General features: G+C 42.3%; 1 protein-coding gene across 5 annotated transcripts in view; it reads right to left on the minus strand.

The window, feature by feature from the left end:
• Window positions 1-4,943: 4,943 nt before the first annotated feature.
• Window positions 4,944-13,818, minus strand: part of SCAF11 (SR-related CTD-associated factor 11) — a 37,514-nt gene continuing 28,639 nt past the window's right edge. For all 5 annotated transcript variants that reach the window (XM_015409807.1, XM_015409810.1, XM_015409809.1 and 2 more), the window contains exons 11-15: window positions 10,751-13,672; window positions 9,498-9,841; window positions 6,827-7,045; window positions 6,209-6,328; window positions 4,944-5,644 (exon numbers count right to left, since the gene is read on the minus strand). In XM_015409807.1, the coding sequence (XP_015265293.1) occupies window positions 5,516-5,644; window positions 6,209-6,328; window positions 6,827-7,045; window positions 9,498-9,841; window positions 10,751-13,672 (3,734 nt within the window). In that variant the 3' untranslated portion in view covers window positions 4,944-5,515. The remainder of the gene's footprint in view (window positions 5,645-6,208; window positions 6,329-6,826; window positions 7,046-9,497; window positions 9,842-10,750; window positions 13,673-13,818) is intronic.

The following is a 13,818-nucleotide window of genomic DNA, read 5'->3' on the forward strand; positions in this document are numbered from 1 at the left end:
CCACAGCAAGAACCTGGGTCTGGCAGACCACGCTGTGAAGCACTAACTGCTACGTCACACTGGTTGTCATGAGCCACCTCAGCAGGGTATGATGACACAGAGTCCACCATTTTCTCCAGGGGAACCAAGTCTCTGCCATCTGGAGAGCAGTTGTAATTCTGAGTGGTCTCCAGCCCTCACCTGGAGATTGGCAACAATTGTTCCCCAGGAAGAAAAGTCTTTCCCTGCAGTGGGGACCAAAGCAGCTTGCATCATTCTCCTCTCCCCCGTTTGATCTGCACAAGAACCCGGTGAGGTAGGTTAGGCTGAAAGTCGATGATTGGTCCGAAATCACCCACTCAGCTTCCACAGCAAGAACCTGGGTCTGGCAGACCCTGCTCTGAAGCGCTGCTACATCACACTGGCTGTCCTAATTGAGAGCCAGTTTGGAGTAGTGGTTAAGAATATGAACTCTAATCTGGGAGAACTGGGTTTGATTCCCCACTGCTCCACATGCAACTGCTGGTGTGACCTTGGGTCAGTCATAAGTTCTTTCAGAGCTGATCTCTCAAGGACAGTTCTCAAGAGTGCTCTCTCAGCCCCACCTACTTCACAAGGTGTCTGTTGTGGGGAGGGGAAGGGATTGTAAGCCACTGAGACGACTCCAGGGTAAAAGGGCAGGGTAAAAATCCAATCTCTTCTAGAGGGGCTGCTGGAGGTGAACAGGAGAAAGCAGCAAGGCCTAGTTGTCATGCCAGTCAGGTGTCATCAAGTCACCCAGAGGGCGCTGCCAGGCCTCAGGTAGCCAACCTCCAGGTGGAGCCTGAAGATCACCTGGTATCCCAACTGAACTCCAAACAACAGCTCTCTCTCCCCCCGGAGAAAATAACTGCTTTGGAGGGTGGGCTCTATGGCATTCTATTCCACTGAGGCCTCTCCCCTCCCCAAAGTCTGGCTCCTGTAGACTCCACCACAAAATCCCCAGCAATTTCCCAACCTGGAACTGGCAACCCTAGTGAGGACTGGCCCCAATGAGTTTTCTCCCAAAGGCCAAAATAGGCCTGGAAACTACATCCTCCCCCCATCTTTTACTGACAGAACCAAGCTTGGTTTCCTAGCAACAGCCACTGAAGGGAAAGTTTGCCTAGCAGGAGAAGGAGGTGAAGTGTCTTTGTCAGGAGAGACAATTCTGTCAGGAATGGCCAAGCCGACAGTGGGCGAGGGAGAGGAGCTGACCCAGCCCCCAGCCAATGGCACGTGAGTACTCTTGAGTGGCGGTTGATGGGCCAATGGCTGATGGAGCACACGGCACAGCCCACAGGAGAGCCAGAAAGTGCCAATATGCTGGGCTTTTAGATACATAGGATACTGCTGCTTCTGCCAACATTGTCTTAATTCCTCCTTTGCTTGTTGTTTGGTATTTTGTATTGGTTATTTTAATGATGCTTTAAAATTTATGAAACTTTTTTGTTCCTTACATAACCATGTGTGGAAAATGGGAATTAAAATGTTTTAAATAAAGAGAGGGATCACTTGCTAATCCCTCCAGAACTGGAAAAGCAGCCAAAACTTTAGAAGGAGTAACCAGTAAGAAGTAGTCATCTCCATCTAGCTCTCCCTATTTGATGCCTTGGGATGGGCAGAGAGAGAAGACACAGTTGACCAGGCAGTAGAAAAAAGAATTAAACTTTGTTGGTCTTAAAAGTGCCACTGGACTCAAACTTTGTTCTGTTGCTTCAGCACAGCTACTCACCTGAATTGATCTGGCAAGTCATCCTTATCCTTTGGAAAATACTGCTGGGGAAGGACAGAAAGGCCTCAACAGATTCAGGAACCACACGTAGGTGATAAAAATGTAGCTCCTTCCTGTACCTATCATGGAGGTTGAGAGCTTTGGAAATCTGTGAAGCACTGTAGCAGACCACGTTTTCCTGCCCTTCAACCACCAAAAGAAGAATGCTACTGTGGGATGTCTAAGCATCAGTCATCCTTAGCTGGTTTTAAGACTATGTGTCTCCTGGGCCAGCCAGCCTTCTAAAATCTGGCTCCACTAGCCAGAAATGGAGAGTATATTGGACCAGTAGACAGACCACCCATTCCCTATTTGTACGTTTTATGAACTAGTCTAAGTTAAAGACAGACTTCTTCCAGCTTAGTAAAAAGAATTTATTACAAAATATGCTCAGCTACATAAAACTCTTTAGAATGTTTTAGCAGACTTAGCCCAGCCTTATGCTATAGTCACCACAGCCTGAAGTCAGATTAACCACTAAAGCAGTCAAATCAGACCCTTTGCTCCTAATGCTCCTAATGTTTAAATCATTTTTTAAAAATTATAAAACTTTAGCCACAAGCACAGGCAAAGAATGGAAGGAGTACACAGTGTACTAAATACTCTCAGGATTGCAAAAAGCCCCAGATTTAACAATTTTCTCACGCTTCAGTTGGATTTGCTCCTACCACTTCGTAGTTAAATTACTTCAGCTGTTGGGAAATGACAAGATTTACAGATTAACAAACCTTCAGTCAATAGTCACAATAATACAGAATTCTTAAATGTTTCTCAGAAGGCCTACAGAATTTAGTGGGACTTATGCCCATGTAAGTGCACAAAGGATTGCGATCAGATTGCCCCAAAATGCCCACATATTTCAAAGTATATGAAAATAACTGAATGGGCTAGCAATCACCAAATCCTGCTGTGCACACCTCTTACACCAGCCAGGTCAACTCTGTCAATACCAACGGGAGGGGGGGGGGCTGGATATAACCAGATTCTCTTTCAAGTACTCATTACTGGCACTGCCAATCTGCTGATAGGAGCTCACCCAAAACTCCCACTACAGAGACTAGAATCCTGAGTGAACACTACTTAGAGCCAAAAGTTGTGTTTGACAGATGGGGAAACCTTCCATGGGTAGTCAACCTCTGGCTCCAACTCATGGTTCCTAATCAAACAGAGATAAATGCTTCATCCCCCCCAATTCAATTTATTTAAGGGGGTGCATACTTTGGGATAAAAAATTTAATTGTAGACTGCATACCTGTCATCCTCCTTCACTGAGAAAAAGAAATGAAGATTCACTAAACACAGGTTTCTTAAGCCTGTAAAAGGAATTTCTTAACCTTTTTAGTGCTTCAAGTTTCTCCTACAGATTTTGTCCGGCTTCTGTAAGGAATTCTAATGAAGGCTCGTGTGACTCAGTACAGATATACTATTAACCATGGTTATGAATTTGAGACTGTTCCTTGTCACACACACACACACTCCTCCTTGCCCCTAAAGGTTGTATGCCAACACCTCCCCCCCCCCTTCTGTACAAATGTCCCTCCTCTTTTCAATGATGGTAAGTGAACTATCTGCACTGTCTTGCTGAGCACAAACCATAATACGTTAAACCCAAATCTGAAACCAGGGTTAGAAGTGGGTTCCAAACTCTGGGTTTTAATCTAGCCTTGGTTCATTTAACTGTGCTGACATAACGCTAAGCTGCACCTCCCACTAAAGATGGAATGCAACACTACAGGACTTGATCAGGAAACATTACATCTGCTCCATGGTTGTATAGAGTAGAATGGCCAACTTCAATTATTCACAGAACACAGTTAAGTATAAATATGTACAGTATGATTAAACCAGATTGACGTAAATCAATTAGTGAGCTTTCTAATCAAGTAATGTTTCAGTTGAACCTGAAGTGAACAGCAAGAACATATCTACTGGCTTAAAACAAACTCTTTTCTGAAATCTAAAACATGGCCTGACAGTAAAAAAGAATTATATCCATACTAAAACATTTCACAATAATGTCTCTTTAATTACACACAATACACACCCAAATAATTCATTGTCTGCAAAAATAAAGATCAATAGATAACTATTTTGACAGAGTCTTGTTCTTTATTCCTTAAGTTTTCCTCAGTTTTGGGCCTTCTGTGCTAACTCCAGAGGTGCCTGGCTCTAGTGGAAGGTTCTCAGGACCACGGAATAAACTTTTTAAAAAGCAGTTGGCTTTAACATTAAATCAAGCTGTCCCCTCCCACAACTCTGGATGCAGGCATCACAAACCTCTACTGTGCGTGACAGCATGAACTTGTTGCCATGCCCACATGATTCTTCCTCCCCTTTTTTTCCAAAGTCTTGAACCAAATTCAAGTTTACTCTGATTCCCAAATGCACCTGTCTGTCAAACTGGAGCTTGTTTCCTCTTCATAAACCAGGAGAATACTGATTGTTATCCAGGCTTGTGGGAAAGAAATGGACTTCGCCCAGTTGCCTGCATCGTAATGAACAGGAGTTCAATGCAAGGCTTCTAAAACCAAGAAGCCTTCAGTGACATTCCACAAGAGGTGACGGGGGGGGGGGGGGGGGGCACAGCAGCAAGTAGTGCTTTGTATCTCTCATGAACAGGCTTGCAATGAGGCCAGTGTCAATCAGTGCAAGTTCCAACCAAGATACTGCAAGTACGACTGCAGCATGAATTCCTATCTAGAACCTGCACTCCTTTCAGCTCTATTATATAAACTGTGGAAACTACTCCAGACTTTGCATGAGTTAGGTCTCATGCATTGCATTATGGCATGACAATTTTTAATGCAGCCGAAATCATGAAAGAATCCTTGCTCGAGGGTATTTGGCTTTTACTTCACATGCCTACGAGAGAGAGCTTATGCTAGACCACAAGGTAACTGCCAAAGATATGACTTGCTTACACCATCTACCACATACTTAGTAGCAAAAATTGTTCTCCAGGTGTTGAAGGTAAAGTAGCCTGCCCTGAAAGACACCACACAAAACTGAAGTTAGGCATTTTGTACCCCCAAGACAAAAACTTAAGCACAAAATGCTTTCCAACTACACTGTAGAGCTGAAAGGCCATTTCCCCACACCAAGGTGAGGATAAAACAGTGGTTTTGGTGCCCTCTGGAATTCCAATCAAAGCAAGAACTGAAAAGCCACAAAATAACAACAAGCAGCATAGCCTTTATTTGGTGTTACAATAGGAAAACCACGCCCACAATTTTGGGCACCAAAATTTGCTATGTTTTGTTTTTTGAAGAATTCTATTCAGACTGTGTGCTTTTAAAACACATGTTGAGCCTGTAAATTGAAGCAAAATACTTTATTGTACTAGAACTGAAAGAGTTGGATAGGATTGACAAGAGGACCAAAGGAAAAAAATCACCTTGACTGATTTACATATATTGTACATACTCCTCTCCAAATACCAGTATTCTGGCAAACATCTGTGCCTCTGCACTCCACTGTTTGAACCAAAATACTGTACACGTGGCATTCCCACAATTGTATATTACTAAGCGGGGGCACCCTCTCTTATTCCTTTCAGTTTCTCTTTACATATCCTTTTGCAAAAGGATAAAGAAGTTGCAGCATTCATCTGTATTTATAACAAAACATTATACACTATATTGAAAAATAATTTTATCAAAATCAGATTTCCATCCACTATTTTTTGTTAATCGTCCATGTCAAAATTGCACTTTGCAGACATCTTGATGGCATTTTTCGGCTGACTCATTTTTTTTCCACAGAAATGGCCTCTTCGGGGTTTTTCTTCCTTGAATGTTTGTATTTGTCCACATAAGCTTTAACCAAATTTGCCACTTTTGCAGAATTCACTTCCCCACTCTTGCTGTGACAAACCTAAATATAAAGAACAGACCACCGCTTAAGCATCAAGACTTAGTCTATGCCAACTACAACTGTCGTATGATCAGAAGGAAAAGAGTCCTCCTTCAGGGAGATGTTTATGGGGACTACACTGTGCCACACTTACTCAGACACCCTCCCAGCACAAATATCTCTTGGCAGCCAGTGCAAGCAGGTGGCTTACCCATGTTTTAGCGAGGGGGGGGGAAGGGTGAAAGAAAAGCCACGATAGCCAAAACCCAAGTGAGGCACTTCAGGGTGGCAAGAGGACAAATTTACACACTCTTTTGAGACAGAGAAGGCAAGGTTAACTGTATCCACTTTTCACTATATCTTAGAAAGATCCTATGTGAAGGATTCTGCAGAACTCTAAAGCTTGCTTCCTTGCATCACCTCATTCCCCCCTCTTTTCAACTGACTTCAAGGATAAAAGAATCCAGAGCTTTATTTTGGGGTTTAGCTGATTACAGAGGTCTGTTTGCACATCAAAGGTTTCTGCTTGCACAAGGCCACGTTTAGATGAAATACAGTTTTAGTTATTAATAGATAATCACTTACCTTATCTACGGCTTTTCTCACAATCTCCTTATATTCTTCTTTTGAAATATCTTTATTCTGGTAAAATGGCTTAATAGCCAATTTTACTTCGTGTGCAGCTTTTTCCTGAATTAGCAGTTTCTAGAAAATACAAGGTTCATGCTACTTGAGAAAATATCACACAACTACTGTTTTTGCATTTTTGGTGTAATACAGAACATCAACATAAGTACAGTTACAGTGTAACTGATATGTACTTTTAAAGGGGCAAACCAACATAGTAACTGGTTTCAACAGAGTAATACAAGCAGTCTAAAAGAAGCCTGCGAACAATCAGTCATTGACCTGGCTTGCTTCTGGTAAAACACCAGCAGCCTCCAACTACCCAGACAAGAAAGCTTTTTAAAAAAACCTCAGCCAGTCTTTCCTTGCGTACAAATTAGTAACACGGGTACATATAGGCAGGCAAGGTAGATGACTGATATACATTTGACATTTTCTCTCTTTACATTATGGGTTGCATCCTATCATTCTGCTCAGCAAAGTGCGGAGTGGTAGTATACAACACTATACATAAACCAATTATCTCCAATTTCAGCACTGCAGAATTATGCATATTACCCTTGGTGTTGAACTTGCCTGGTCTTTCTTCGAGCTATCTGCGCTGGCTTCCACCGTTACACTTACTTTGCTTTCAGCCAATTTTACAGCAGAATTAGAAGATTTGATGTTACTTGACGCTGTTGTACTACCAGAACTCGGTCCCTGAACTGCTTCCATGCTTCCCAAAGCTGCTGTTGAAGCAGGCAGCATTGGTGTGCCCATATTGTTGACTCCATGGGAAGTACTAGGAATAGCCTGTTTTTAAAAAGATCAAGAGTTAGACTGCAAACCTGAAGACAGGCCTGCTTTCTCTTTAATGATGCACTTCAAGACAGCTGTTAGAAAAGTGGCATATAAATATTAATATAAATTCAAAAAGTTAATATGCTTCTATTTTCAAGTAAGACTACTTCCTATAACTTTTAGTAATGATACAAAATGCATGAAGGATTGTTTAATGGCAAATTAATTGGAGTCTACAGCTAAAGATAAGGACTTTCTCTAGTAGTAGGAAGACAACCACAAAACACAATCCATCCTATTTCAGGCACTGACCAGTTCCCATCCATCCTTAGCAGCAATCCAAAACGCATACATGTTAAGTAAATATATGCATGTTACATAAAATTACAGAACTCTACTGCACTACAGAAGGAGAATCCCTCCTATAAATCAAGAGGAGCTCAGAACTCACCAAGCAGAGTAGTTGTGGCAAAAAGGATGCCAAAACAGACTCCAATCACCTAGAGAGCTACTTGGTGGGTGAACAGCAATAGTGTCAGTATGAGAAGAGCAGTGGCCATTCTGTAAAGGGGCAAAGACCTCCCAAGAGGCACAAGGCCAGTGGCCTGCCAGCTAAGACTAACAATAGAGAGAACAAGATCCATTTTCCTCACAAGTGATAGATGGAGACTCACAGAAAGCTGGTTTTACTCCTGGAGATATGAAAGCCGTAGTACATTTGTGCTGGCTCTACATAGTTCCAAGACAGCATCAGACAGAGAAGCTATGAATACAGATGCATACCCAAGTCACACCCCAACCAGTAGCAGTGCCTCCCAACATTGCTTCTGTTCATTTTTGAGGCATCATCCTTAGAAAAGGAGGCAGAAGCATCTAGGAGGAAATACCTTCTGGGGCAGCCAACACTGGTTCATGTCTACCTCTGGGAAAGAATGGATATTTTCCAGCAAATCCTCCTTCAGTCAGAAATTATACAAGAGCCGTAGCTGAATAAGACTCATAGCAAGCTCCACCATCCTCTCAAATGTACACACCATTTGCCCCTGGAGAGATGACTGTGGGACTCTGAGTCGGTTCACAGGAAGCTCCTCCATTCTATCACACACACACACACACATTTCTGATACAGGACTTCTTTGCGTTGCTTTTCATATTTCTGTTGGCTACATTCCAAAACTAGGCAAGAGTCCCTCATAGCACACATTAGCAAGCAAAATACATGCTTTTTTATAAGGAATCTTGGATCAAATGAATAATCAAAATGTACAGAACCACACGTTAACAAACTCTTAAACTATCACTTGCATATAATATGTGAACAAGGTGGTTCCTTCCTGACAACCAACCCCACCACCCTCTATATATAACAGTTGAAAAGATTTTGTTCTGTGTATCTGAAAAAGTGTGCTTGTACACAAAAGCTTATGACCTTGAATTAAACTTTGTTGGTCTTAAAGGTGCCACTGGACTCAAACTTTGTTCTGCTGCTCCAGACCAACATGGCTACCCACATGAATGCAACTTAGAAGGCTATTAAGATCATGTTTAGCTAGACCCAAATCATGAAGTCCATTGTGGCACAAATAGTGTTCCACCCCATTGGGCCATCCACACTACAGGACTAAAATTTGCAACCAATGGGTTAGATCTAGTGCAACGTTTCTGTATGTGCAAGGATTTCTGGCTGAGGTGTGCAACTTCCACCCCCACCCCCACCGTTTTGACATAGCCCTCTCCCCATGGAAATTCTGCAATGGATTCAACTAAATGACCATGCTGGATCAGATCACATTACCACACCAGCAATGCACCTACCTGAAAGCTGGCTATGTTCATATGGGAACTTACAGGTGATCTACATGGTTTCAAATGCTTGAGGCCAATCATGCAGAAATGACAAGAAGAAGAGAAGAAGAGATTGGATTCATACCCCGTCCTTCACTACCCAAAGGTGTGTCAGAGCGGCTTACAAACTCCTTTCCCTTCCCCTCCCCACAACAGACACCCTGTGAGGTAGGTGGGGCTGAGAGAGCTCTTGACAGAAACTGCTCTTTTTCAAGAACAGCTCTTATCAGAACTACGGCTTGCCCAAGGTCATCCAGCCAGCTGCAAGTGGAGGAGTGGGGAATTAAACCCGGTTCTCCCAGATTAGAGTCTGCGCACTTAAACCACTACACCAAACTGGTTCTCCATAATAATACTGTAATACATATGGATTGGGTCTTAGTTTATTGGGGGATGACTTCCCTCTCCAAACTGGCTGACAAATAGGAAAAGTGATTTCTGACGGAAATTGAAGCATATTTTCCATTCAATATCATATTCATTCAATACATACGTTTTAATCAGCAATGGGTTTCAATATTAAAAATTACCAAGTATGTCAGACACAGCATTCACATAAAACAGGATGACCTGAGCCACGATGCTAAAATCTGACATTCTGTCACACTGAAAGACATACCTGCAATTGTTTTCCATCCAGTTGGGAGGCAACATAATTAACTTGCTGGGATGGCGGTGGAGGAGGTGGTGGAGGAGGTGGTCCCTGAGACATATTCGTGGGTGTTGCTACCTGGACAAGAGGCACTCCTGTATGAAGATGCATGGGCACTGGCGGCGGGAGGTTAAATGGATTGTGTTGAATGTTCATAATAGGAGCATGAACACCCATTGGATATGAGAAGATATTCATTGGCTGATGTTGAGTATTTACTGGTGTCATTACATTCATCTGTGGCTGCATGATGTTTATTGGTAGTTGAGAATTATCTCCTTGTTGGTTGGTTTGGTCTTTGAAGTTTGGATCTATCAGACAGGGGGGGAAAAATCTGAAGATGTTTGGTTCTGTATAGCACTGCAAAGACTCCAGACACCTTGCTGACCCTGACTGATTTAGTGTAGCATAAAGTAATTTTGCCAGATACATAGACAACATAGCTTGGATTGTACGGAATATGAAAATAACAAAACAACAGGACTCCATTTTGATAGAGATATTCCTTGAATTCTTATATTACAATTCCATAAGCATCTCCCTATTGCATTTACAGTCAATTAGCACAATGTGATAATACTTTGCAGATTACAATCAATTTGAGTTAAAAGATGTGGTAGAAGTTCAATGCAAGCATTTATTTTTGTATGAAATCTATGCATGATCTTTCTAGAGCTAAAGATGCTTATGGAGTTACAATGGAAGAGTCCAAGAAATCTTCCACTGGGACTTAGGGATGATGCAGTGATTCTTTCACTTTAAATGTCTATCGTCCTCCCTCTGAAATGTAAGCAAAAGAGAGCTGAAGGATTTTTCTTTTTAAATCTTCATTAAACCTCTGAAAGACTGTGTGTAGCTCTCTCACAAGTAGTTGTAAAAGGAAATCTAATATCAGTAAAGTATATACACAAGCAATAAGAGTTCTTAATATTTCTACCCTACATCTCATTTTTAACACAGATTTTTCTACAGCTGCATAAAATTGTTCCATCCCAGAAAATTTAGCTTTATAATGTAGATGTTGTAGAGCACATGTGGCAGAGTGAACTGCAAAGTAGAAAGAAGAGGACCTTGATGAGCTTTCCTGTATTCTTTTCATAGTACAGAAAGTAAAGTCAGGTAATTTTTTTGGTTTTCATATTTTTTAAAAAGTTATGAAAAAAGTCCCCCCCTACTCTTTAGGCCCAAACTCATAAGGGAAATGTGGGAAAGACTTATACCTTGCTCAGGTGCTGCTGCTTCCTCTTGTCTTGTCCATGCAGACTGCGGACTTGGAGAATTTCTGCCTCTTCTGGAATAATAATTCTGCACATCTGCCGGTAGAGTCTTTCTTACAGCCCAGCTAGATGCAGATGTCCAGCCAGATCTATCAGCAGGTGTATCAAAAAAGTCTTGCTCTGACTTGCGTTTGTATGGCTGATGTTCTGGATACCTTGAACTTTCAGTCCCAGTACTGTTTGTATTCCCTGAGTGGGGCTTCCGAGTTTGCCAGCAATTTTCATTCTGGTCTCCATACAAAAAGCCACCTCTGCCACGGACACCTCTGCCACGGCTACCTCTGCCACGATTTGAATTCCAACTAGATCCAAAGTTTCTATTCCAAGGAGGCCCTGAATTATTGTGTCTATTTTCTTCCCATGGTGGACTTTTAAATTTTTCCCTATCTCTGTTCCTGCTTTCTGGAACAGAATTTATCCTTTCCATTACCCAGTCTGGATAATCTTTTCTATACTGGTCAGGATCAAGTGGTGTATCACCATCTTTGTTTGTGCTGTCCCTTTCTCTCTTCACATTCTCAGACAGCTTATCCTGTTCATTTCTTTTGTACCTATCATTCCCTCTGGGACTTCTCCAGTTGTCATTTGTCCACCGTTCTTTCCATCTAGGAGGTGAATAGCTATCTCTCTCATTTCTAGGGAACGAGGGGCCTTTGTTCCTTGGTCTGGATCGGGATCTGGATCTAGATCTTGAGCGTGATTGAGACCATCTTCTCCTACCTCTCTCTCTGTCATGATCTCGTCTTAGACCCTCTTTATCACTGTCTCTCTCCCTACTCTGAGACCTACATTTGTGCCTCGGAGAGGAATCTTTCACTTGTGACCGTGATGACCTCCTCTTTTCTCTCAATCCATCCCTCTTCGGTGAACTAGAGGGAGATCTCCTCCCTTCTCTCAGCAGATCCCTCTTTGGGGACTGAGAAGAAGATCGCCTCTCTCCTCTCAGCAGATCCTTCTTTGGAGAATGAGACTGAGACCTACCTTCTCTCTGAGGATCTCTCTTTGGAGACAGAGACCTCCCTTCCCTTGGCTGATCCCTCTTTGGAGACGGGGATAAAGATTTTTTCCTTTTTCTTAGCAGATCCCTCTTTGGAGACGGGGATAGAGACCTTTGCCCTTCTTTGGAAGTATCCCCTTTGGGTGACTGAGACACCCGGGTTTCAGACACAATCTCCTTTCGGGGAGACCGAGACATCCTGCCTTCAGCCACAGGTGCCCTTTCAGGAGACGGAGACTGAGATTTTCTTCCTTCTCGCTTGGATGGAGACCAAGTTGTTGATGGAGAATGAAATCTTGATCTTCTAGTTCGAGTCTTTTTATCTTTTTTAAGTTCTGCAGAGCATTCTGATTCTTCTTTCTTTTCTGGATTTGTAAAGCTTATAGTGTGTTTCATTTCACATAGTAAGGAATCTGCCTCTTGCTCTACAATGCCACTCACCAGTGGCTGGTCTATGTGAGTATCATTCTGGTCACTGCTAAATGAATCACATTCCATAGCTACTATCTCATTGTTATCTTCATTGAAATGTTTAGCATCTTCAGTAAGCATTGTGGGCAATACACTCATTCTGGATTCTTCTCTGGCATCTTCTAAAGAGCCATCATATTTATTATCTGAAGCAATGTTCATCAATAAATCAGTATATTTTTGGTCTTCATTGTTTCCAAGTGTATTTGCTTCTTTTTCTTCCGTTTCAGGATCTTCCATTTCCAGTGACATCTGGAGCTCCAGTAATTTGCTTTTAGGACTACCTAATGGCTGCTCTTCTCCCACCACAGGTTCTTCTGGAAATGAATTGCCAGAATGACCACAATGACCTGCCAGAGGCTCCTCAGGCCTTTCATTTCCTGTCCTGTCCAACACCCCATCTGTTACTACTACAGAGTCCGATCTCTCCAGTAACTCATCTTCAGTGCCAGGCATCAGCTGTTTTTCTGATTCCACACATTCCAATATCTCCTGTAACTCATTTTCAGGGCTGGGCAATGGCTCATCTCCTACTGCCACAGATTCAGCTCCCAGTGTGAATTTGTCGTCAGAAATATCCAGAGACTTGTCTGCCACTGATTCAACCTTTCCGGGCAGTTCAGTTTTTGAATTGCCTAATTCCTGAAGCTGATGTGTAAGTGTTACTGTGTCATCAGACAAATCTTCTCCAGGAAAATGTACAGGTTGGTCTACTTGTTCAATGGCGCTTACATAACACCTTTCACTTTCAAACTCAGTATCATCTGCACCATCACATTTCTCAGTTTCTCCTTCAGGAGTGAGCAAAGGCGGTTCTTGATCACAGGGATCCATGTCTAACACTTCTGAAGTATCCTGCACTTTGCAAGAGTCTTCTGTAAGTTCCTGACATTTTACAAGGTCCATGGAATTTTCTAAACCATTAGCAGACTGCAGCTCTACATTACTTTTGCAACTAAAGTCAGAGGTACTCTTTTCAGTATCTGGTAGAAGACCTTTATCTAGCAACACCTCTGTCTCGGAGTCACCTTCTTCTACTAGATCACCAGGTGGCTTTCTACAGCGTCCATAACTTCTGAGTTTCTTTTTAACTAAAGGCTCCTGCTGTTTAATTGCTCTCTTTGCCTTTCGTTTTGGAGGCAATTTTTCAGATTCTGCACATGAAGCATTCACAAAAGAACTACCATCACCACTGGCCTCACAACCAGAGCTGCTTGATTTTGGTGAACTCTGAGACTGATTTGCGGTTTCTGATTTAGTATTCCGGGCAGATCTCCTTCTTGGAGTATTATCTGAAATCTTCCTTCTTGTTCCTCTTGTGCCAGCTGTACCAGAAGTTTGTTTTTTCTCCTCTCCTTCCTGGACATAGGTAACAGCATACCCCTTTACAGAAGGACCTGAAATTAAAAAAAAACAACACGTTGATATGGTGATCAACCACTTTGATTTTAGAAATGTCCACATATTATTGCTAGCATCCTGAACAGCAACTTCATTTATTCAGTTTCCTTAGGACTACAGCTCAAAGATGACCCTGTTTGGG

The sequence above is a fragment of the Gekko japonicus genome, unplaced genomic scaffold (genome assembly GCF_001447785.1).
Source record: "Gekko japonicus isolate JY-2015 unplaced genomic scaffold, Gekko_japonicus_V1.1 scaffold4, whole genome shotgun sequence".
Lineage (NCBI taxonomy): Eukaryota > Metazoa > Chordata > Lepidosauria > Squamata > Gekkonidae > Gekko > Gekko japonicus.